The sequence below is a fragment of the Notechis scutatus genome, chromosome 2, assembly GCF_049901735.1.
Source record: "Notechis scutatus isolate UNSWTSFEM ecotype Mainland chromosome 2, rNotScu1.2, whole genome shotgun sequence".
NCBI lineage: Eukaryota > Metazoa > Chordata > Lepidosauria > Squamata > Elapidae > Notechis > Notechis scutatus.
Genome location: NC_142010.1, coordinates 15,671,672 through 15,698,311, shown reverse-complemented (window position 1 = coordinate 15,698,311; position 26,640 = coordinate 15,671,672). Strand labels below are relative to the sequence as shown.

At 42.1% G+C, this 26,640-nt stretch overlaps 1 protein-coding gene across 1 annotated transcript; it reads right to left on the bottom strand.

The window, feature by feature from the left end:
- Positions 1-487: 487 nt before the first annotated feature.
- LOC113428380 (uncharacterized) lies at positions 488-25,450 on the bottom strand. Its single transcript, XM_087954140.1, has 12 exons — positions 25,386-25,450; positions 24,473-25,069; positions 24,110-24,224; positions 23,923-23,993; positions 19,696-19,825; positions 17,307-19,108; positions 12,382-13,425; positions 12,016-12,130; positions 11,853-11,920; positions 9,974-10,103; positions 3,967-8,604; positions 488-1,876 (listed from the first exon to the last, which is right to left on the bottom strand). Exons 2-11 carry the CDS (start codon positions 24,884-24,886, stop codon positions 6,578-6,580), a joined length of 5,916 nt encoding a protein of 1,971 aa, XP_087810266.1. The 5' UTR covers positions 24,887-25,069; positions 25,386-25,450; the 3' UTR covers positions 488-1,876; positions 3,967-6,577.
- Between the last annotated feature and the right edge of the window lie 1,190 nt (positions 25,451-26,640).

The following is a 26,640-nucleotide window of genomic DNA, read 5'->3' as shown; positions in this document are numbered from 1 at the left end:
AAGGCTCAGAACAGACTCAAAGGTACAGATATTTCCACAATGCTAGGAAGAATCACTATGCCACTTTTCAGTAAATGTGTTCAAACTGGACTCTAAAACCCTCAACTATGGCCCCTCTAAAAATAAGCACATTTGTAATGTGTCCCAAGATCATTCATTATATGACAGAAAAAATCCATACAAATTGTATTTTATTAATTTAATCTAAGGTTACAGGTAAATGTAATACAATCTGTTTTAGCTTTTGCAAACCCCTTGTCACCTTCACAAGAGCAAAGCCTGTACATTTATAAGCCTTCTTACCATTATGGCTCCTTTGGTGAAAAGGAAACTCTCGCTCTGAAGCTCTTGTCATGCTATATACATTTACATGGATTTCTGGAGGAAGATTCTGTGACATAAAGACACTTTTGACTGACAAATACTTTGAGTTCAGTTTTTTTCATGTCCAAGAAGCAGTAACTGTTTTGCGATTTGGAACACAGATGTAGCAGAGGTCTCCCATGCATCCCTGGAGTGCTTATCCTAACTATATTTCTTGCCCCACAGTTTCCCAAAGTCCATTTCCTTTTCTGATACTTCAGCATGTCTTACCGCAGCATACTTTAAGTTCTCTCTTTACTCTTATTTTGGAGCCATCAAGAGAAGGTGAGAACAGAGAACTACAGAGTTAGGACACAGAGCCTCTGAATTGCATCTTCTAATTCAGCATCACTATAACGCCATTTTCCTTACAGTTTTCCTTCTTGCATTATATAATGCGAAGCAGAGTGGAAAGGTGGATTGGGACAAGATTAAACAAAGGAAAGCTCAAACTATAACAGGGGCTTTAGGACCAATTGCATTTTTCTCTGCAACTCTTGTTCTAGTGGATATATTCATCAGAAGGAGTTTCTTGAAATGATTAATCTTTTAATCTCCATTGGTTAACCTCCACTCATTTTTGCCTCAGAACCTCCTACTTAGCTAAAACCATAAGCAAGGATTGAGCCTCCACCTTGTCTTATTTGGATAATATTGAAGTAGGTCTAGCGTTTATGAAGATTACTATCCAAGAAGACTCTTGCATGAGGTTTCAGATTACTATTCCTGTTGAGGCTCCTGCCATCCTGAATTGATGATACTCCTGTGTGGATCCATTTATATAAAGCTTCTTCAGGACTCCATGATTTCATATGGTTTTTCTCCTGTGGATCTTGTTATGATAATTAAGGGAAATATATCGCTGAAGCTCTTTCCACATTAAATGCAGTTGTAAGGTCTCTCCCAAAGGGGGATCCTTTTATGGGAACTAAGGGAAACATTATCATTGAAAACTTTCCACACTCCATGCATTTGTGTGGTTTATCCCGTGTGGACCATCTTATGGAAGTAAGTTGACCTCTTAGGACTAAAAGTCTTTCTACACTCGATGCATTTATGTGGCAGCTACCTGTATGGATTGTTACTATGGGAAGTAAGACCACCAGACCTTCCCACATTGCATGAATTTATATGGCTTCTCCCCTGTGTGGATCCCTTCTTGGGAAGTAAGGAACTTGTTTCCAAGAAAAAGAGCGAAAGTCCGATTGTATTTTTTCCATTGTCTCTGCTTATAGCATCTTCCCCTTTGTTTCGGATTGGAAACTGTTCATTTATAAGCAATTTAGCTTTGATTAACTTTACACTTTTCCAAATACATTTCTTCCTTGTTTCCCTTGCTGGACAAGGAATTGCACTGAAGGATCAATGGATGAACTCTCCCACTTCCAATTATCTGGCTATTTTCTCTCATAATTTTCTTTTTCCATTTTTCCTGTAGGTATCTTTATCTTGTCTTCATGCTGGATCACATGGAATGGCTCTTCAGAATCTTTATTTGCCTGCCCATTATAGCCTCCAAAGAAAAATGAAAATGGTAACAAGGTTAGGGATAAATATCAAAGTGTAGAAAGTCAAGTGAATTTCTTTCTCAATTTTTGTGAAATTGCAATATACAGGGAATCCTCAAGTTACAAATATAATGGAGACTGTCAATCACATTTGTACCACAAGGATTTGTTAAATGGATCCCATTAAATGAATCAGCCCCAATACCAATTCTTCCCCACCCCCATGCATCAGGTAAAGTGCCTTCTGTCAGGGTTCCAAGTAACACCCCCAACAGAATCAACTCTCCAAGGCAGGCATCTTTCATTTATTAGAGATGTCATCTTGGACCATCAGGGGAAAACCCAAATCTGAAAGCCCTGCATTTTCCCCATCCCAAAGTTAAATCAAAGTTCCTTCCCCTCTAAGCACACATGCATCACATGGCCCAATCCAGTCACTGTCCCAACTTCAGTTAACTTCCAGGCATGCTTCCCCAGGTGCTGGCAAGATGTCCTTCACTCCCAAGGAATGTTATGTTTATATACCCCACACTATCTCTACCTCCCCCTTCTCATAGCTTGCCCAGCCACAACTCCAGGTGATGAGTCTGCCCCCCCTCAGATGAGGATACCCTGAAATGAGATAAGTGACAGGGGGTTAGTCATGCTGTTCCTAATCACTTCTTCCCCACCGGGGGTCCCTTTGGCTTGCAACTGGAACTGTTTTAATAACCTATATTCTTTCACATCCCAGCTCTTCATCCAGGTAGACTCTGACAAAGGGTATCTATTCCAGTGGACTAAATATTGCAAGCAACCCTAGTGTAACCTGGAGTCCAATATTTTCTTAACCTCATAGTGGGTCTCACCCTGTACCACATGTGGTTTAGGGGCTGCCCTGTTCCTCAGTCTGTGAGTTAACTACAGGCTTTAAGCTGCTATGGAAAACTGGATGCACTTTCCGTAGCAGGCATGGAAGACTAAGTTGTACTGTCACTGGGTTAATTACTTTCACTATTAAGAATGGCCCTAGAAACTTAGGTCCAAGTTTCTTCCTAGGCAATTTTAGCTTAATGTATTTTGTTGACAGGTATACATGATCTCCCACCTGGAATTGGGGCTGGAGTGATTGGTGCTTATCCGCCTGTTTTTTGTATGCCTTTGCCAGCTCAGCCAGGGCTCATGTCGTATTCTCCCAACCCAGTCTAAACAATTCCATTCACTCTGCCAGGGTCATGGATGATGGTGGCTCTCAAGGCATGGGAACAAAGCCCATGCTGTTAGTGACCTGGAAGGGGGGCAGTCCAGTGCTATTGTGCATTGCATTATTGTAAGCCACCTCTGCAACAGGCAGCAAGTCCGCCCAGTTGTTTTGTTGCTATACCATCTCAGGTACTGCTCTATCATGGCATCTGTACGTTCCACAGCTCCATTAGTACTTGGATGAAAAGCTGAGCTAAGCCCCTGGGTCGATCCTATGGACTTCAGGAACTCCCACCAGAACTTTGCTGTGAACTGAACCCCTCAAGATGACCCTGAGGAGCACTCCTTACAACCGGTATACTTGCTTTATGAACATCCTGGCTTTATGAATTTATGAAATTTATGAATTTCCTGACAGAGGGTAACCACAAGCAGGCAGTGAAATGGGCTTGCTTCGAGAATAAGTCAATCACAGTCCAAATGACTGTATTCCCTCCACTCTCTGGGAGATCAACTGTAAATTTCCTCCCAGGGCCAGCAGGAGTCAGGGACTTGTTGGAGAAGCTCAGGGGGCTTCCCCAGTCTCACCTTTATGGCTGCACATATAGTACAACTCTTAACATAATTTTCTACATCTGCCTTCATCTTGGGCCACCAGAATTGCCTTCTGGTTAAGTGGAGGGTCTTTCAGAATCTGAAGTGAATGGCCAAATGACAGTCATGGTTGTGCTATAGGAACTGGAGTCTCAAGCTGGCAGGGGCCTAGAGTTTGGTCCCTTTCCAGGCCAATTCCTCCCTTAGGTCCCAGTTCTCACTTGGACAGCTACAAGTGCAGACTTCAATGCTGCTGTCATTTGATCCCCTCAGGGGTCATCCCGACATCTAGTTTGACCCTGGGGATGACTTGAACTACCTGCTGGGAAGGGGGAATGATCATGTGCACGACCTCCTCTCACAAACTGCTAAACTGTGACTTTCTTGACAAGGCATCTGCGAGCAGGTTCTCTCCCCCCGTGATACATTTTAGCTCAAAGTTGAACCACTTAAAATACTGCACCCAGTGGAGTTTTCAGGAGGTCTTTAGCACCTCAAGGTTCTTATGGTCCATCCAAACATCAAAAGGCAATTTACTCCCTTCCAGGAAGTGCTGCCAGGAGGAGGGCCCATCTTACTGCATAGGTTTCCTTTTCCCGTACTGCCCGCCTTTTGGTGTCCATGAGCTTCTTGGACACATAGGCGCAGGGCTAGAGTTGGCGCTGGGAGTGCTTTTGCAAGAGTACTGCTGCTCCGGTTATGTCACCAGTATTGGCTTGTACGATGAATGGCCACTCAGGGTTGGGCTGCTGAATGGGTTCTTCTGCAAAGAGCTTTTTTAGTTTTTTGAATGCTCTCTGGCAGTCCAGTGACCAAACCAGTGGTTGACTCGGCCACAGCTTCAGAGTAGCCCCTCCTGTTTTCAGCAGCTCCATCAGGGGCAAGGCTCCGCAAAAGATGGAATGAATTGTCTGCAAAAGTTGGCCAACCCCAGAAAGCTCTGGAGGTGCTTGCGGGTCAGTGGGGGTTGCCAGACCAGCACTGCTTTTACTTTTCCTGGATCCATCTTGATTCCTTGATTTGACACACTGTAGCCCAAATAGTCCAGGACAGTCTTAAGAAACCCGTATTTTGACAGCTTTGCATAGAGTTTTGCGGCCAGATTTTTCAGAACTTCCTGTACTAGCTTAATGTGTTCTTCTAGTATCTCGCTGAATATGAGAATGTCATTCAGGGAAACTGAGACCCCCTTATACAGGTGCTCATGCAGCACCTCATTGATTAGGTGCATGAAGACAGCAGGGGATTCCTGTAGTTCAAACGGCATGACTTTGAACGGGAAGCTGCCTAACAGGCAGTTGAAGGTGGTCTTCCATTCATCCCCTTCCCTGATTCATATCAGGCAATATGCTTCTCTCAGGTCTAGTTTTGTGACCACTTTGCCCTTTGACAGGTGACTTGCTGTGGTGATGCCCAGGACAGAGTCCATTTCCCCGGGACCCAGCCAGCCCAGGGTAATATGCCCATGGTGGGCATATTAATATGCACCACCCCAGTAGGTGGTGTGGATGGCCAGATGGGTTCACCAACTATGACAGAGCAGCCGGCTTTGCTGTAGACCTGGCCAAGACTGCTGACAGCACTAGGGGAAGGCTAGCCAACTGAGCTGCTGCAGTTGGAACCGGACCACGGCAGGGTGGGAACATCAAAGTAGGCCAGTTCAGGATCACTCTGGGCGCTTCAGATCTGCATAGTTGTCTTATGCCCTTAATGCTCATCTGGCTCAACCTCTCAATTTCTTTCCAATATCTCCATTTCCCAGATTCATCTAGCTCAGGTGTCAGCAACCCGCGGCTCCAGAGCTGCAGGTGGCTATTTCATCCCTGTTATGCCTCCCTGTTGGGTGATCCCATCACTGGCTGGCCCCATCCTTTGCCCTCCCCTCCCAGTCACTCCTCAAATGGTCTGAGAACGTAAGGGCGATGGCAGGGGATGGAGACTCACTCCATATTCCAGAATGGGAGCAAAGCATCCCTGTACTGGCCTCATCTCTTGCTGGGTCTCACGGGTGCTTCTTCTGGCCCTTGTTGGTACTGCATGCATCAACAAGGGCCGGAAGAAGCAATTGCAAGACCCCACAAGAGATGAAGCACCAGAGAATCAGAATCAGAGAGAAAGAAGAAAGGAAGAAAAAAAGACAGAGGAAGGAGGGAGGGAGGGAGGAGAGAAAGGGGAAGAGTGAGCAAGAGAAAGCACAGGATCAAATTGTGGGATGCAAAGGAGTCTTTGAGGGTGGAACGCTGATAAGCATGGATTTCTTTGCCTTCTGCATTCCACCCCACGTGAAGCGAACCAAGTGGGCCAGGGTCTCCCTTCCTGCTCAGTGCATCCACTGAGTTCAGCTCCAAAATTCGGCTCACACGTCCGTCCAGACTCCATCTCACCTGCTGCAGCACTCGCCTACACCTGGATGGCTAAGCTGGGTGGCGCACCGCCTGCCTTCCCTCCCAGAGCAGGGAGACGCACCTACCCACTGGCCTCTGCCCACTTAATTTTCCTCACTATAAGGAAATTCCAGGTTGCTTCTCTCCGTTATTAGTTTCCATCCATTGTTTCTTGTCTTGCCCTCTAATGCTTTGGAAAATAAATTGACCCACTCCTCTTTGTCGTAGTCTGTCAAACGCTAGAACATTGCTATCATGTCATTCCTAATCCTTCTTTTCTCTAGACTAGCCAAACCAAAATCCAAGGTCACACTCACAGTTACTGTTTTTGAGCCAGGTTTCCTGTAATCTGGTTTTCTTGCCGAGGTTTAAAATCTTACTTTTCTCCACATTAAATTTCATTTTGTCGGATTCAACCTTGTCTCATTTGGATCAAAAAGGCACAATATGCATACACATGCAAATCTATAGACATGGTGGGGCAGGGGTTAGAATGCAGTACTACAGGCTAATTGATTCTGACAGGCTCATGGTTGATTCATCCTTTCATCCTGAGGTTGGTAAAATAGGATTCAGATTACTGGGAAAAATATGCTGACTTTGCAAACTGCTCAGAGAATGCTGTAAAGCAGTTTGGACTGGCATATAAGCTGAAGTGGAATTGCTATTGCTATATAGTTTCTCCCGAGCATGGATCCTTTTATGACAATTAAGACTATGATTCCGAGCAAAGCTCTTCCCACATTCCATGCATTTATATGGCTTCTCTCCTGTGTGGATTTTGTTATGGGAAGTAAGATCATAGCTCCGAGCAAATGTTTTCCCACAATTCATGCATTTATATGGTTTCTCTCCTGTGTGGATCTTTTTGTGGATATTAAGCCTACTGCTCAGAGCAAAGGTCTTTCCACACTCCATGCATTTATATGGTTTCTCTTCTGTGTGGAGCTTGTTGTGGATAGTAAGAACACTCCTACGAGTAAAGGCCTTTCCACACTGCGTGCATTTATATGGCTTCTCCCCTGTGTGGATCATCTTATGGGAAATAATATGACCTCTTTGAGCAAAAGTCTTTCCACACTCCATACATTTATATGGTTTCTCTTCTGTGTGGATCAATTCATGGGAAGCAAGATAATTCCGTTGAGCAAAGGTCTTTCCACACTCCGTGCATTTATATGGTTTCTCTCCTGTATGGAGCTTTTTGTGGATAGTAAGTCCACTGCTGTGAGTAAAGGCTTTCCCACACTCCATGCATTTATACGGTTTTTCTCCTGTATGGATCTTTTTGTGGATAGTAAGTGTACTGCTCAGGGCAAAGCTCTTTCCACACTCCATACATATATATGGTTTCTCTCCTGTGTGGAGCTTTTTGTGGATTGTAAGTCCATTGCTATGAGTGAAGGTTTTCCCACACTCCATGCATTTATATGGTTTCTCTCCTGTGTGGACCCTTTTATGGGAAATAAGATGACCTCTTTGAGCAAAAGTCTTTCCACACTCCATACATTTAAATGGCTTTTCCCCTGTGTGGACCATTTTGTGGATAGTAAGTCCACTGCTATGAGTAAAGGTTTTTCCACACTCCATGCATGTATACGGTTTCTCTCCTGAGTGGACCCTTTTATGGGAAATAAGATGACATCTTTGAGCAAAAGTCTTTCCACACTCCATGCATTTAAATGGCTTTTCCCCTGTGTGGACCATCTTGTGGACAGTAAGCCTACTGCTCAGAGCAAAGGTCTTTCCGCACTCCATGCATTTATATGGTTTCTCTCCCGAGTGGATCATCTTATGGGAAATGAGATGACCACGTTGAGCAAAAGTCTTTCCACATTCCATGCATTTATATGGTCTTTCTCCTGAATGGATCATGTTATGGGAAATAAGATGACTTCTTCGAGCAAAGGTCTTTCCACATTGCAAGCATTTATATGGTTTCTCTCCTGTGTGGATCATTTTGTGGTTTCCAAGTCCACTGCTCTGAGCAAAGGTCTTTCCACAGTCCATGCATTTATACGGTTTCTCTCCTGAGTGGAGCCTTATATGTGAAATTAGATTACTGTATGTTCTGAACCTGTTACCACACTCTCTGCATTTGTATAGCTTCTCCCCAGTATGAATCCTTTCATGGGAAGTAAGCTGCCCATTTGTTCTAAAACATTTTCCACATTGCAAACATTTATAAGGCTTCTCTTTTGTGTTAATCACTTTGTGAGATGTAAGGAAGTTATTTTCAAGAGAAAGCAAGTATGTTCCATTGTAATTTTGTCCGTTGTATCTTCTTATAGCTTCTCCTTTGTTTTGGGTTAAATAGTGTTCATTTACATGTAATTTAGCTTTGATTAGATCCATACTTTTCCCAATATATTTTTTCCTTATATTCTCTTGTTGGGCAAGAAAGTCTTGCATCGGAGCATCAGTGGAAGATGAGATTTCCTGATTCCAATTATTTGGTTGGTTTCTCTCATGGCTTTCAAATTCCATTCGAAATCCAAACTTTTCTGTTCCATCTTTTGCATTGATCACTTGGAACGGTTTACAGGAATCTTGATTCTCCTGCCCATTATTACCTTCAAAGCAAAAGAGAAGTGAAAATGTTAACAAGGTTTAAGAAAAAGATCAAACTATAGAAAGTCAAGTCAATTTCCTTTTGAATTTTTCTGAAATTCCATTAGGTTGTATGTTTGCATGCTTACAGTGGTGTGATATAGACCTGATGATTTCTATATTCATAAGTTTTGAAAATATCTAGAAAACATCTTTTTCTTTACAATTATCTATCTATCTATCCATCCATCCATCCATCCAAATATCATTCAAAGTCAGTTTTGAGTCAAGGAATAATCAGAGGAAACATCCAAGGAGGAATTAGAAAACTTAAGATTTATTGGGGTGGGCTAATTTCAGCAGAGACCAGTGAGAAATGAAACAATTATGAAACAAGCTAGTTCTTCTCCTCTGTACTTTGGAGCGACTGCTCGGTGGTGTCTGTCTGTCTGGTGGAATCCCCTCAGCCTGTTCCTTGTTCTCAGAGATTTTGGAGCTAAATCCTTGCTTGAAGCTTCCTATTGGCTTGTAAACACTTTTTGTGCTGAGAATGCAAAGAATTGGAGGCTTCAAGAATGGTTTTTTCACTGCACCAAAGTCCCATCGGCTTGTAAGGACTTTACGGCCAGATCTGGTAAAGTTTTCTGTTCGCAGAGATCAGAGGCCTAAATTACTTTAGTGCAAGATCACACAAGAGCAGTGGTGCAAGATCTCAGGCTACTAATCTCACAAGGTCTTACACTGAAGTATTTTAGGCCAGTGTTCTTTTAAGAATTGAGAGTCCAACTGCACAAAATCCAGGGGAAAAGTCTTTGAAAACGAAGAAGCTTTCCCTTTGTTTGAAAAGCATTTTGCCCAGGATCATTTTGCCATTCATAATTTTGGGACTGGGGCTTAAGTACTTTGGGGGAGGACCAGATCATAACTTGGAATGGCTACATAGAGAACTGTCATAACTCAGGGATTAGCTGTACCCTAGGATGCTCTGAGTCACACTGCATGTGGCCTTCATTCAATTAATTGGATTGGGAGAATGCTCTTCCATGGCCTGAGCATGAAAGTTCTGTTCTCACATAATTTGGGGAGATTTCAAAGGACAAATGAAAAGACACTCCTTTCACATGACCTCCAGAGGACATATAAAAGCACACCTCGTTTTTTTCAGCCTCCACAGATATGTTCAAATAGAAATGAAAAAATATAGATAAGAAATGGCACACAAACCATCTAAGCAATGAGACATTGACTCTTTCCTTCCTTGGAGTACGAGAAGGCCAGATCCTATCCTTCTCCCTCCCAGGAGATGATATCTGATTAGTGATTTTTTAAAATTAAAAACTGTCAGGATAATCTGTCGACTTGAACTCTGATTGGGGACTGGAAAACTCTTACCCAGAGAAAGCACGTTCCTATGGTTTTGAAGCATAACTTCTGAATGCAGTGCTTTTTGGTCAGAATCCAGCTGAGACCATTCCTCCTCAGAGAAATACACAGCCACCTCCTCGAAGGACACAAGATTCTCCTGAACATGGGAAAAAGAACAGAACAGGAGGATTTACAAGATCCGTTCATCTTCATCAATGATTTAGACAAGAGGATAGAAGGGAAACTCATCAAATTTGAAGACAAGATCAAATTGGCAGGAATACCAACACTCCAGAAATAAGCTCGAGATATAGAGAGTTCAAAAAATTGGGCCCCATCTAACAAAATGAAAACAAACAGTGAGAAATATAAAGATCTACATTTAGGAAAGAAAAACCAAACACACAGGCACAGAATAGATGCTACCTGCCTCAACACTACTAAGTGCCACAGGGATCTTGGAATCCTAGTGGACAATCATTTAAACATGAGCCAGCAGTATGCTACAGTTGCCAAAAAACAAAAACAAAAAAAACCAACCAACATAATCATAGAAGGGGATAGAATCAAGATCACATGAAGTGTTAGAATCACTTTATAATGCCTTGGTAAGACCATACTAGGAATATTGCATCCAGTTTTGGTTGTCAGATGTAAAAAAGATATTGGGACTAGAAAGAGTGCAGAGAAGAGCAACAAAAATGATGAGTGGACTCGAGGCTGAAACATATAAAGAACAGTTGCTGGAATTGGGTATCTCTAGTTTAAAGGACTGGGGTGACATGATAGTACTATTCTAAGAAGCAATGGATGGAAACTATTCAAGGAGAGAACCAACCTACAACTAAAGAGAAATTTCCTGACAGTGAGAACAATTAATCAGTGGAATGATGCCTCCAGAAATTATGGATGCTCAAACACTGGAGGTATTTATGAAGAAATTGGACAGCCATTTATCTGAAATGTTATAGAGCTTCCTGCCTGAGCAAGGAGCTGCATTAGAAGATGTTCCAAGTTCCCTATCAACTCTGATATTCTGTTCCATTGTTTCCAAATTCCCAAAGCAGAGATATGCACTAAGTTAAATGGCTATGTGTCACACAAGTCCTAATTTTAGATGAGAAAATGGGCAAATTTGAAAATTGCTTTCCCTGAAAAAATATTTGGGGAAGTTTTATCAAGTTCATTGATTCTGCAAAACCTTCAGTGCCTTTCAGTAAAGTAAATCCCACTTCTGGATCAACTGACCTATCACTCTGTCTATCATCTATTGATCTCGTAGTCTCAGTCATTGGCTGAATGGAAGAAAACAAAGAAGAGAAAATTCCATGGGAAAGTCATTTCTCAGGCCTTGCAAAGTGAGGATGTTTTATCTTCTAATCGAGGTGCAAATCAGAGGATTAGAAATTATTTGGTAGCCAAATAAGTATCTTTATTACATGCTCTATATTGCCACTCCATTTGGATTTTAATATGCTTTATTTTTTTAATATGATTTTTTTTAAACAAGAGGTTATCAATAAGGCTTTTTAAAAATGGTAATGTGCCAATGAGTATTTATTTATTTTTCATTAGCCTTGCACAATTCCAAGTCAAAGAATTACAAAAAGAATGGGTCTCTAGCAGTTCCTGACACTGTGATACATTTATTCCTAATTCTTGACTTTTTTAAAAATTGCTTCTTGTAAACTCAAAGTTGGAAGAATACCTAGCAGAACAAGACAACCAGAGGAAGCTGTGCTGACTGACAGCAACTTGAACTTGCTATTCTGCTCTCCATGTCGTGGAAAAACGCAAAAGAAATCCAGGTCACGAAAAGTGGGAAAATTGAAGGAGAGAGCACTCTGTACACCCATTTCACTTCCTGAAAGGAGAATACAAATCTAATAACTTTTCCCTTTCTTACTTGTTTTGGAAGTTCAACCACTGCTTGAGCTCCATCGTAAAAACCAGAAAACTTCATTCTTTGTTTCTCTGTAAGAAATAATTTCAAAATGCATAATTAGCAAAATAGGAGAGAAGACACAGAGAAGGGAAGACAGATGGGTAATCGGAGGATCTTCAATTACCTCCTGAGGTGTTCTCACTTTGATCTTCCCAAGGGATCCTCCTGAAAAATAGCTCGTGAGGGGGATTTGACAGATTCTTCTTTTCCTCAGGATCTCTGATCTCCACAGTGCAGCACTTCAAATAGGAGGAAAGAAAAAAGAAGAATTAATGTACATCCACACAACATAAAGTGGATTCTTATATTTGGAATACAACCTCAAAGCCCCCAATATACATCAGCATAGTTGAGTGAGAAAACAATGGAACAATGTCCTACAAGAATCCGTGGGGTATTGCCACACAATATGAATGTCAGAGAAATTTGGGAAGTAGGGGCGAAGTATTCAAACAAATTATTCCCTTTTGACCCCCTTAAAGCCTCTCACCTGCAACTGGACCTGCTCCTTCTGCTTCTCCACCTGGCTCAGAAGGAAGCCTTCCGCCAAGGCCACCGCCTGGGAGCTTGTCTCTGCTCCACACTCCCGCACCCAGCTTTCCATCTCTGGGGGCAGAAGGAACAGGAGCTGTTCCAGAACAACCAGGTCCACCATCTGTGCCTTTGTATATCTTTCCGGCTTCAACCACTGATGGCAAAGGTGATGTAGTCGGCTGCAAAGTCCTCGGGGACCCTCAGCCTCCCAGTATTGGATGAAATTCCAAGACTGAACTTCTGAAGGGAGGATGGTTTCCTCCTCCAGGATCTCCTCCCTAGGTCTTGTCCAGATTTCCCCACCCTTCCCAGGCTGAACAGCTGAAGGGCCTTTCCCAGTTTCCTCCTTTACAAACTGTTGTGTCTCCATCCTTTCTCTTTCCAGCAGAGCAACTCCAAATGGGTCCAAGCACTCTTGTGGACCTCCAGATGCCTTTTCCTTCACAGGACCATTTCTGGGGCCACAGGACCGATCCCTGCAAGTTATTCTGCCCTTTTTGTTTCCCAAGAGAAAATTTTGGCTTGCAAAGATTTCAAATGGCTTCGAGTTTCTGTACCTGGGATGGAAAGAAAAACCAACGCCAAGAATCAGAAAGTGGAATTCAGTCACTGAGCAACCTTCACCCAACCTGCCCGGAGCCCCAAGCGGCTCATCCCAACGCAGTGTCCAGGTCCCCTCCGAGCAGGGCCGGGAAGGAGGCAGCTGGAGAGGCCGCCCCGCTTCTCTCCCCCTCCAGAGACGGGATCCCGGTGCGAATCCTGCCTCCTCCTCGCCCGGCTTCTCTCCTCTCCTGCTGGGCCTCCGCAAGGCCGATCCTCCCCTCTTCCCCCACCCTGGCGTTTCCCGGATCCCCGCCGTCTTCCTGGCATCCCCGCTTCTTCCGCTTCCCCCTGCATGGGGAGGACGGCTGGGAAGCATGGAACCCGAGAAGACCCACCCCTTTACCTGGAACATGTGTGGATCTCTCACCGCGAGACTCTCCCGCAGCCTCTCCGCCTCCTGCAGAGCCTCAGGGGTTAAGGAGAGTGAGTGCGGCGTCCTAGAGCAGCAAGCATATGCACCAAGACAGATTCCTTGTGTGTGTGACCACACTCGGCCAATGAAGAATTCATTTATTCATTCATTCATTCAAAAAAAAAAAAAGCGTTTGTGATGTCATTCCCTTCGCACCCTCCTCTAAAAGGCAGCCGTGACGTTCGCCCTCCAGTGGGCCAATGGGGAAGCGCCTGGAGTTTCCTTCTCCTGGCAGAGCGCGCCCCCTGCTGGATTTGGTGCAAAGTGCCGGGATTTGGCGGGAAAGAGGAGCGCGAATGAGGGGAAGGGAGAGGGCAGGGATGATGGGCTTGGGAGTAGGAGAAAAGGCCTCTCTCAATGGCTCCCAGCTCTACACGGCGACCCTGAATAAAAAGAAAAAAGAAAACCAGTTCCAAAATGGAGGAAAAGCTGAAACCTCTGGATATTCCAGAAATTTTACCTCATAATGAGGCTCTTTAATTGAGAATCAAAGATTGGAAAATGGCGTTTCAGCTCTGACTGGAGAAAAGGTGGAATTACAAAATGAAGAAAGGAAGGTCGTGAAAAAGGAGTATAAATTCTAAACTATGATGAGGAAAAACCATTCTTGCAGAGGTTGAGTAGGAAATTCACCTCAACAAATGTGACTGGGAAGCTTAAGGCCTTCAGAGAATTTAAGGCAGGGATATATCATTAGACCATAAATGAAAAGAAAATGAAAATATTCAACCACATTTGGAGTCTACAATGACACAAAGCGGTTAGCTACAGTGAGCAAAACAAAGAATTTAAAACGATGGAAAAAGTGGCTAAAAATCCATGTAAAAAGAACGGAGGTAACCTTTGATTTTTCTTTAAGTATTTATTTCTTTTTTTCTCCAGTTTGACACAGAAAGTTTAATAATCCATATTTGAAAAACAGGAGCTGAAATATGTCTCCCCTCCAAGGCCATCCAAACACTTTAGTCTGTTAGTAATTTTTAATGCAAGGAAGAAAATTTTATGCATGTTTAGCAAGTAATACCACCACTAAGTAATTTTAAGTTTCCGTTATAGTGTTTCCTAGATTCTGGCACGCCATAAGGACAATACGGCCCTAATGCTTAAAAAATATCTTTTGCTCATGTGTTTGTTTCAGCTTCTGTTCATTCTGGCCCCTTGTTTGAAAGACAAATTGTTCACCCTGAAACTTTTTGCACATACTCTGACTTGTCACTATAACGCTGTTCTTATGGTTTTGTTTCTCAGTTATAACTTGCATTACATAATGTGAAGCAGGGTGAAAAGGCAGATTTCGACAATAGTAAGCAAAGTAAGGAAAGCTGAAACAATAGTAAGGGATTCAAAACTAATGCATTTCTGCCTGCAACTCTACTCTAGTGGATATATTCATCAGAGGGAGTTTCTTGAAATTAGGGAATCTCCACCACTTAAATATTGGCAGCCACACATCACTTGCAGGCCAAATTATAACCTTAATCTCCACTGATACTCATGTTTCCTTTAAAACCTCATACTTAGTCCAGTGTTTTCTTAAAAATGTCCAGCAATAAAGCACCCAGAATATCTGAAGGCAAGCTGTTCCACTGGGTTAATTGTCCTCATTGTAAGGAAATTCCAGGTTGCTTCTCTCCTTGATTAGTTTCCATCCATTGTTTCTTATCTTGCTCACTGGGGCTTTGGAACAAAAATTGACCCCGTCCTCTTTGTGGCAGCCTCTCAAATACTGGAATATTGCTATCTTGTCACTCCTAATCCTTTTCTCTAGACTAGCCAAACTCAAATCCTGCAATCGTTCTTTTAATTTTCAGGTCTTTAATTCACTTAGCTACACTTCTTTGCACTTTTTCCAAAGTCTCATCTTTTTTGTAATGTAATGACCCAAACTGGATGCAATATTCCAAGTGTGGTCTTACAAAGACTTTATAAAATGGTACAAATACTTCATGTGATTTTGATTCTATGCCTCTGTTTATGTTTAAATGATCACCCATTCGGACTCCAAGGACCGTTTCAGTTACTGTTTTTGAGCCAGTTTTCATGTAATATGTTTTTATCACCCAGGTGTAAAACATTGCTTTTCTCCACATTTTGTTGGATTCAACCTTGTCTTTTTTTTTTTTTTTGTAAATTTTATTTGAGTTTTCACAAAAAAAATACAAACAAAACATCTTTTTTGAAAGTAGCGTAATTCCGGGGTACATTTCTTCGTATAGACACAAATTCAATTTCATGCTCATTTTAACGTTCTATTCCATATCTTATTACTGTTTTACATTTTCTACATAGCTTCTCCCCTCTTTTAATTTTCTCAATTTTATTTTAATTATCTCATCTCAATTCAAATCATTATATTGATATTTTTTTGTCTGTCCTGTTTCAATTATCTATTATCTTTTCTCATTAAACAAAGTTTCTCCTGTAGTTGCTGATTGGAGTATGACACCTTTATATCTTTTAAGTTTATCCATTTCACTCTTATTTAGGCTTCAATATATATCTTAAAGTTATAAGATTCAATATAATACATAACTTCCATTCGGATTCTGCTTGGTACATTCTTAAAATACACACTATATTCTTTAAAAAAGAAAAAATTATAAATATATGTAATTAAAACAACACATTCCATTCCAATTCAATTCTATGACTAATGTTAATATTCATTAAAATCTTAACTTCTTTAACATTACTTTTCAATTAAATATCATACTTCTCTGTGAACAGTTATAAGCTTTCCATAATTAATTCCCCCCCTCTTCACTTATATTTTATAAAACATTAACTAATTAAAATGTTCCTGTCCCTTCCTAATTCAATTTTCTCATTTATTTCACTTATTTTATTAACAAACATTTCACTAAATTACACTATTTTATCCCTTATTTTAATCATACATTGTTTCCAATTTTCTAAAGTTATTTCTGTTACTAATATAACAATACAATCTTATGTACCTTTACAGAATCCCTTTTTCAGTTAAATTTTCACCCATTATCTCTAAATAGGCCGTTTCTCCATATCTTGTTTCGGTCCTTTGTAACTTCTTTTCCTTTCCTTCTTCCCTCTCTTCTTCTCTCTCCCCTTTTTACCTCCTTGTGTCTCTACCTCTATTTCTCTCTTCTGTATTCCCCTCTTCTGTTGCTTTCCAGTATTATACTTATTTTTCGAATTATTTTTCTTTTCTTTGGTTGTTTTTTTAAGTCTTAAATTCTCCATTCTCTTTCCCCCCTTTCCTTTTTCTTCCCCACATAGAATTACTTGTTCATTAAAGATGGCTTCTTCTTTGTCCCAGTCTTCTTGTTTTGCAGATGTTTCTTGTTGTTTCTCATAGTTCCAAATCTCCATTTCTAAGAATTGAAAAACAAAGCCAAAAGAACCCCTCCCTTCTTGTGCATCTTCTTTGTACTTTTTAAGTTCCATTTTCAATTCATCCAGAAGTAGTGCCATTGTATAAATTTTTAAACAACCACCTGATTAATTTTAGTCATTCAAATGCAATAACCAAGAATCCAGAGATCACCAAGTAATCCAAATACACGCAAGCTGTTTCTTTTTGCTCTTTTTTTTTCACTTTCTCTTCCTGGGATTCTACTGTTTAGTTACAAAGTTTCAGTTAAAATGTATCTTTTAGAAGTCTTGTTGAAGTTTTACTATTGATTCCTTTTAATTCCAGGCAGTCTCCTCCCTCTTTCCAGATCCTGCACTTTTATTCTTTTTCTCTCCTTTCTTATGATTTTTTTTTTTAGTGAACCTTGTCTCATTTGGATCAGAAAGGCACAATATGCATACACATACAATTCTATAGACATTTTGGGCAGGGGTTAGAATGCAGTACTACAGGCTAATTGATTCTGACAGGCTCATGGCTGATTCAGACTTTTATCCTTCTGTGGTTGGTAAAATGAGGACCCAGATTGCTGGGGACCATATGCTGACTTTGTAAACTGCTCAGAGAGTGCTGTAAAGCAGTTTGGACTAGTATATAAGTTTAAGTTATATAAGGCATTGCTATTGCTATATAGTTTCTCCCGAGTGTGGATCCTTTTATGAAAAGTAAGACTACGATTCCAAGCAAAGCTCTTTCCACATTCCATGCATTTATATGGCTTCTCTCCTGTGTGGATTTTCTTATGGGAAGTAAGATCATAGCTCCGAGCAAACATCTTTCCGCACTCCATGCATTTATATGGTTTCTCTTCTGTGTGGAGCTTTTTGTGGATAGTAAGAACACTCCTTTGAGTAAATGCCTTTCCACACTGCATGCATTTATATGGCTTCTCCCCTGTGTGGATCATCTTATGGGAAATAAGATGACCTCTTTGAGCAAAGGTCTTTCTACACTCGATGCATTTAAATGGCTTTTCCCCTGTATGGATCATTTTGTGGTTTCTGAGTCCGCTGTTCTGAGCAAAGGTCTTTCCACATTCCATGCATGTATATGGTTTCTCTCCTGTGTGGATCTTTTTGTGAATACTAAGTGTACTGCTGTGAGTAAAGCTTTTTCCACACTCCATGCATTTATATGGCTTTTCTCCTGTGTGTATCTTTTTGTGTGTAGTAAGTGTACTGCTCAGAGCAAAGGTCTTTCCACACTCCATACATTTATATGGTTTCTCTCCTGTGTGGAGCTTTTTGTGGATAGTAAATCCATTGCTATGAGTAAAGGTTTTCCCACACGCCATGCATTTATATGGTTTCTCCCCTGTGTGAATCATCTTATGGGAAATAAGATTACGTTGTTGAACAAAGGTCTTTCCACACTCTGTACATTTATATGGCTTCTCCCCTGTGTGGATCATTTTGTGGTTTCTGAGTCCAGTGCTCTGAGCAAAGGTCTTTCCACACTCCATGCATTTATACAGCTTCTCTCCTCTGTGTATCATCTTGTGGGAAATAAGATTACCTTTTTGAGCAAATGTCTTTCCACACTCAATGCATTTAAATGGTTTTTCCCCTGTGTGGACCATTTTGTGGTTTTTGAGTCCAGTGCTCTGAGCAAAGGTCTTTCCACACTCCATGCATTTAAATGGTTTTTCTCCTGTGTGGATCATTTTGTGGTTTCTGAGTCCACTGCTATGAGCAAAGGTCTTTCCACATTCCATGCATTTATATGGTTTCTCTCCTGAGTGGATCCTTTTATGGGAAATAAGGTTACTACAACTTCTGAACCTGTTACCACACTCTCTGCATGTATATAGCTTCTCCCCAGTGTGAATCTTTTCATGGGAACTAAGTTGCTTACTTGTTCTAAAACATGTTCCACTTTCCAAACATTTATAAGGCTTCTCTTCTGTGTCAATCACTTTTTGAGATGTAAGGAAGTTATTTCCAAGAGAAAGAATGAATGTCCCATTGTAATTTTGTCTGCTGTGTCTTATAGCATCTTCTCCTTTCTTTTGGGTTAAATAGTCTTCACTTACATGTAATTTATCATTGATTAGCTCCACACTTTTCCCAATATATTTTTTCCTTATATTCTCTTGTTGGGCAAGAAAGTCTTGCATCAGAGCATCAGTGGAAGATGAGCTTTCCTGAATCCAAATATTTGACTGGTTTCTCTCATGGCTTTCTAATTCCATTCGAATTCCACATTTCTGCATTTTATATTTCGCATTGATCACTTGGAATGGTTCACAGGAATCTTGATTCCCCTGTCCATTATAACCTTCAAAGCAAAAGAGAAATGAAAATGTTAACAAGGTTAGAGAAAAAGATCAAACTGTAGAAAAGTGAATTTCCTTCTGAATTAGGTTGCACGTTTGCATGCTTACAGTGGTGTGATATAGACATGATTTTTAAATCCATGAGTCATGAAAGCTTTGAAAATATCTAGAAAACATCTCTTTCTTTACAATTATTTCTATATATGCAAATCTCACTCAAAGTCAGTTGTGAGTTAAGGAATAATCAGCGCTACGAGACCAACACAACATATGTCACACAGATCACATATGAGACAACATTTTTTGATGCTTCTGGGGGCACAGGGAAAACATTTTTAACTAATTTAATTGTCGCCGAAATCAGGGCTCAGAGAGAAGTTGCTCTTGCCATCATGTCTTCAGGAAGCGAGACATTAATGAAATGAGGGAGGAGACGTTAATGGAAGGAAGGAGACGTTAATGGAAGGAAGACAGCCCATTCCGCAGTTACATTACAGCAACGCCAGGTTGCATATTGCTAGTTTTTTTTAATAAAAAAAACTAATTATAATCTATTTTCTTGAACTCTGATTGGGACTGGAAAACTTACCCAGGGAGATCACAGTCCTATGATTTTCAAGCATGACTTCCGAATGTAGCGCTTTTTGGTCAGAATCCAGCTGAGACCATTCCTCCTCAGAGAAATACACAGCCACCTCCTCAAAGGACACAAGACTCTCCTGAACACGGAAAAAAGAACAGAACAGGAAGATTCGCAAGATCTGTTCATCTTCATCAATGATTTAGATGAGGAGTAAAAGGGGAACTCATCACATTTGCAGACAAGACCAAATTGACAGGAATAACAACACTCCAGAAGATAAGCTCAAGATATGCACAGACATAGAATAGGTGATACCTGACTTAACAGTAGAAAGTGCAACAGTGATCTTGGAGTCCTAGTGGACAATCACTTAAACGTGAGGCAAAAGTGTGCTCAAACAACTCCAAAAAAACCCAACCAGCGCAATCATAGGCTGCATTAAGAGGGGGATAGAATCAAGATCAGATGATGTGTTAGTACCACTTTATAATGCCTTGGTAAGACCACACTTGGAATATTGCATCCAGTTTTGGTTGCCAGATGTAAAAAAGATTTTAAGGTTCTAGAAAGAGTGCAGAGAAGAGGAACAAAAATGATGAGCAGATTGGAGGCTGAAACATATAAAGAACAGTTGCTGGAATTGGGTATGTCTTGTTCGGCTGTCGGCAACCTGCGGCTCAAGAGCTGCATACAGCTCTTTGGGCTCTCTGCTGCGGCTCCCTGTCCCATCACTGGCTGGCCCCATCCTTCACCTTCCGCTCCCTTGCCTGACTTGAGAAGGTAAGGACAATAACAGAGGATGGAGAAGTGGCCTGGGCTGATTTTCCAGCCCTTGTTGGTGCTGGTGGGCGTGCCTCAGTCGCTTGGGGATATGCGCAATCTGCTCTCTGCCTGAGACACTGGCCCGACCTGACCGACCGCAACTGATGCCGGCCTTGCTAACACAAGGGCTGGCATGGTGGGAATGTGATCCAGGAGGATGTGACATCGGAAAGGGGGACAGGCCCGCAGTGCCCAGCCATGGCTCTAAGAAGCTCAGGGCAGCAGGAAAAGGGGTTTGGCCCTGCAAACTTCACACACCCACCCTGGGGGTAAGGCTTGGAGAAAGCTGGAGCTTGGAGAAAGCTGGAGTGCCCTCGCCAAAGACATTCACACCTTAGCCGGTTCCCCCCTCTCTCTATGTCTCTGTCTGTATGTGTATATCTCTCTTGCACTCTCTCTCTCTCTCTCTCTCTCTCTCTCTCTCTCTCTCTCGCTCTCTCTCTCTCTCTCGGAAAGCTGTGGCTGGGCCAAGCCAGCAAGCTCTCCTTGGGGCTCTTCAGCATTCCTTTTATTTCTTCTTTTTGGAAATCTTGGCTGAGGAACGAGTGCCAGCCGCGGCAGATGCTTCCATTGGACGACCCTCCTTTTCCTCCTCAACTTCCTTCTCTCGTGACCCCCTGGCTGGCTGTGGAAGGGCAGGGAGGGGGTGCATGCACAGGAAGACCCGCCCTGTGCGCACCTTTGCTGCACTTTGGCTGAGCCCGGCTGCTCACTTGAGCAAGGTCTCCCTGCACGTGTGCACTGTCCCGACCCCCACCACAGCCAGCCAGGGGGTCGCGAGACAAGGTGGTGGAGGAGGAGGATCGTCTAAATGGAAACCGCCACCGCGGCTGGCGCTCGTTCCTCAGCCAGCCAGGATTTCCTAAAAGGAATAGCAAAGAGCCCCAAGGAGAGCTTGCTGGCTTGGCCCAGCCGCAACTTTCAGATAGAGAGAGGCAGACAGATAAAAAGAGAGAGAGACATAGAGAGAAACACACATACACAGCGGGGAGATGGGGGGAAAAGAGAGAGATAGACACACAAAGATACAGAGAGAGTGGGAGAGAGAGGAAGATAGGCAGATGGGGGACAGAGGCATACAGATACAGAGAGACGGGAGAGAGAGGAGAGGAATACAAAGAGATAGAAGGAGAGACAGAGGGGGAGAGAGATACACACACAAAGGAGGAGAGATACAGAGTGGGAGAGATAGGGGAAGATAGAGAGGGAAAGATAGAGAAGGTAAGAGAGGGGGGAAGGGGGGAAGAGGGGAGAGAGATACAGAGAAGTGGGTGAGAGGGTGGGAGATAGGCAGTGGGAAGAGAGACAAAAGAGTTTTGTGGCTGGGTAGGTGTGGCTGACTGAGTAGGAATGAGTGACATCGAGTGGGCTAAACCCACCCAGGTTTTGTGGCTCTCAGTGGTTTTTTTTTGTTTTTGTTTTGCTGTGGAAAACGGGTCCAAATGGCTCTTTGAGGGTTTAAGGTTGCAGGCCCCTGGTCTAGTTTAATGAAAAGAAGAACTAGGGGGTGACATGATAGCAGCGTACCAAGAAGCAATGGATGGAAACTATTCAAAGAGAGAATCAATGTACAACTAAAGAGAAATTTCCTGACAGTAAGAACAATTAATCTGTAGAATAACTTGCCTCCAGAAATTGTGGGTACTGTTAGGAATGTAAGTCACCTAACAGGTATTTGGGTTGAAAATATATAAACCAGGACAAACATTTTAATACTGTATCTTTAAGAGAATCCTAAAAGTGTAATTGGATGTGGTTTCTCAAACAGCCATAAGATGGAGCCAGAAACCTGGGTTGTTTAGTCTTAGTCTTAGAAGAAGTCTCAGTAAGTCTTTGTTTTTCCTTCTGTTGGAGAATATTTCCGTTCTTCTTAATTGACTGATATTCTTGGATTTGATGTAAATCTGATACTGAACTGTTTTTGACACTGGACTTTGTTCTTGGATTATCCCTGGACTGAAAACTGACTGATTTAACGTGTGAATGACTTTGGACTGTTTTTAAACTTTGCTTAAACCTTTACTGAAAGTAAAAAACCTACATTTACTGTACAGTGTATCTGTGTGCTGTGTGTGCATTATTCAAACACTACTCTCAATACGTCTCCCTGTATGCGCTCATTCTCCTAACAGGTATTCCAACACTGGAGGTGTTTGAGAGGAAATTGGACAGCCGTTTAGGTGAAATGTTATAGGGCTTCCTGCCCGAGCAGGGTGTTGGACTAGAAGACCTCCAAGATCCCTACCAACTGTGTTATTCTGTTCCATTGTTCTCAAATTCCCAAAGCAGAGATATGCACTGTGTTAAATAGCAGTGTGTTGCATGTCCTAATTTTAGGTGAGAAAATGGGCAAATATGAAAGTTACTTTCACTTAAGAAATATTTGGGGAAGTTTTATCAAGTTGATTGATTCTGCAAAACCTTCAGTACCTTTCAGTAAAGTAATCCAACTTCTAGATCAACTTATCTATCCCTCTGTCTATCATTCATTGATCTAGTAGTCTGAGCCATTGGCTGAATGGAAGAAAACAAAGAAGAAAAAATTCCCTGGGAAAGTCATTTCTCAATCTTTCCAAAGTGGGAATAGTTGATCTCCTAATTGAGGTGCAAATCAGAGGACTGGAAATTATTTTGTAGCCTAAAGTATTTTGATTACATGCTCAACACGGCCACTCCCTTTGGATTTTAATAGTCTGCTTTATTTTTTAATATTTTATTTTTGAACTAGAGGTTATAAATAAGGCTTTTTAAAAATGGTAATGTGGCAATGTGAATATTCATTTATTTTTCATTAGCCTTGCATAATTCCAAGTCAAAGAATTATAAAAAGAATGTGTCTCTAGCAGTTTCTTCCACTTTCTTCTTCTATGGCTTCTGACAAGGAAAGTCATTGGGGGAAGCTGGATTTTCTTAACAACTACACGATTTACTTAAAAACTGCAGTGGTTTTCTTAACAGCAGTGGCAAAAAAGGTCACAAAGTCGGTTGCGATTCACTTAACAACCACCATGCTTAGCAAGAGCCCCAGTTATGGTCAGAAAACAAGAACCTGTAGGGCTGCTTCAGTTAAGGAGTTAGATACGGGGTTACATGTCTATATCCTCACTCTGATAACTGCAAATCCTAAATGACTGCATCTTAAAAGTCTCTCTAGTGGTCATGCCTGGAAGCCCAGAAATGTTGGACTAAAATATGGAGTTGGCTACAAGAGAGGACTTTTTAAAAATTGCTTCTTGTAAATTCAAAGTTGGAGGAGTACCTAGAAGAACAAGATAACCAGAGGAAGCCATGCTGTCTGACAGAAACTTGAACCTGCTATTCTGCTGTCCATACTGTGGAAGAACACAAAAATAACACCCACTTCACTTCATTAAGGGAGAATACCAATTTAATAACTTTTCCCTTTCTTACTTGATTTGGAGGTTCTTCAACCGCTGTTTGATCTCCATCATAAAAACCGGAAAACTCCATTCTTCGTTTCTCTGTAAGGAATAAATAATTTCAATATGTGTAATTATTAAAATAGGAGGAGGAATACTATAGAAGAGAAGGGATAGTGAAGGTAAGACAGATAGGTAATTGGAGGATCTTTGATTACCTCCTGAGGTGTCCCAACTTGGATTTTCCCAAGGGATCTTCCTGAAAAATAGCTCCTGAGGGGGATTTGATGGATTCTTCTTTCCCTCAGGATCTCTGATCTCCACAGTGAAGCACTTCAAACAGGAGGAAGGAAAAAAGCATAATTAATATACACGACATAAAGTGGATTCTTATATCCAGAACACAACCTCAAAGCCCTCAATATCCATCAGTGAGGTCGAGTGAGAAAACAATGGAACGTCCTACAAGAATCGGTGAGACATTGCCCCATATTATGAATGTCAGAGAAGTTTGGGGGAAGGAGGGGTGAAGTATTCAAAAATATTCTCTATTCCCTTCTGAGCTCCCTAAAGTATCTCACCTGCAACTTGACCTGCTCCTTCTGCTCCTCCGCCTGGCTCAGGAGGAAGCCTTCTGCGAGGGCCACCGCCTGGGAGCTGGTCTCTACTCCACACTCCCGCACCCAGCCCTCCATCTCGGGGGGCAGAAGGAACAGGAACTGCTCCAGAACAACTAGGTCCAGCATCTGCGCTTTGGTGTGCTTTTCTGGTCTCAGCCATCGCCTACAAAAGTCGTGGAGTCGGCTGCAAAGTCCTCGGGGACCCTCAGCCTCCTGGTATTGGATGAAGTTCCATGGCTGAACTTCTGTAGGGAGGATGGTTTCCTCCTCAAGGATCTCCTGATCAGGTCTTGTACAGAACTTCCCACCCTTCCCAGGCTGAACAGCTGAAAGGCCTGTTCCGCTTCCCTCCTTTGCAAAAGGTTGTGTCTCCATTCTTCCTGTTATTCAGAGCAACTCCAAATGGGTCCAAGGACTCTTGTGCATCTCCAGATGCCTTTTCCTTCACAGGACCATTTCTGGGGCCACAGGACGGATCCCTGCAAGTTATTCTGCTCTCCCCCCCCCAAGAGAAAATGTTGGCTTGCAAAGATTTCAAATGGCTTTGAGTTTCTGTACCTGGGATGGAAAGAAAAAAAAATAGAAATTAGAATTAGAAAGTGGAATTCAGCCACTGAGCAACCTTAACCCAACCTGCCCGGAGCCCCAAGCGGCTCATCGCAGCGCAGGGCCCAGGTCTCCCAGAGCAGGGCCGGGAAAGAGGCAGCTGGAGAGGCCGGCCCACTTCTCTTCCCCTTGGAGACAGGATCGGGCCCTCGGGGAGCCCAGTGCAAATCCTGCCTCCTGGCTTCTCTCCTGTTAGGCCTCCACAAGGCCTCCCCTCGCCCCACTCGGGCTCTTCCCCAGACAAGAGGTGGGAGGGGAGTCCTGCCACCTTCCTGACATCCCCGCTTCTTCCGCCCGCTGCAGAGAGGACGGCTTTGGAGCATGGAAACTGATACGATCGCCCCCCCTCCCCCCGTCACCCGTCGTACGCCTGGATCTTCCCTCTCCAGACTCTCCCGAAGCTTAAGGAGAGCAAGTAGGGTGTCCTAGAGCGGCAAGCGTTTGTGAGCTCACTCACTTAGGGCCTCCTCAGAGAAGAGAGCTGTGCATGTGGGGAAAAACTTTGGATATAGAATAGACTTGGATAAATGGCAGATACTATCGTCTAGAAACTATAAATTAACTATGTCAACAGCCTATAAAGAGAATTAGTATAAGATGTTTTACAGGTGGCATTTACCCCCAACAAGAATTGCCAAGGTGTTTAAAGAGAAGTCGGTGAAGTGCTGGAAATGTCAGAAGTTACCATGATCATACTACTATATGTGTTGGACATGCACAGAAGCTAAAAAGTATTGGACTAGAATCATATGTGGCTGGAGAAAACGATAAAACAATCTATAGATTTAAAACCAGAGACATTTTTATTGGGAATTTTGCCTGTGGGTTATAACAAAGTTAAACCTACTTGATTATCAATGTATTAACAGCAGCTAGGATTGTATTTGCACAAAATTGGAAGAGAGAAAATTCCGATGGATGAGGAAATAATTAAGAAAATAATGGAATGTGCAGAAATGAGTAGATTGACAATGGCAATTAGAGAACAAGAGGAAAAAATATCATAAAATTTGGAACTTATTTTATGAATGGCTAGATAGAAGAGTAAGAAATTGAAATATGTAAGTACAGTATAATATTTATTACTGATAAACCAATGAGTTAGATAAGAGTAAGAAAATGAATGTGAAATATATTATTGAAAATCAATAAATATATTAAGGCTAATATTAAGGCTACAATAAAGTGATATATGTGATATGAAATACTGATTAGGATTATAAACATATATAAGTAAAATATGTATAATGGTATGTGCACAAAGAAATGTGTACTCAACTGACACACTGATGAACTGAAAGGTTTTATTTGTTTCTGTTGTTATAAAAATAAAAAAAATAAAAAAAGAAGTGACCTGTGATGTTCGCCCTCCAGCAAACCAAGGGGGAAAAGCCTGACGTTCCCTTCTCTTGGCAGAAGGTTCCCCTTGGTGGATTTGGCCCAAACTGCCAAGATCGTACAAACAGCGTGGGGGGGGGGGAGGACCTCCCCTGAGGGGAAGAGAGAGGGCAGGGATGGGCATA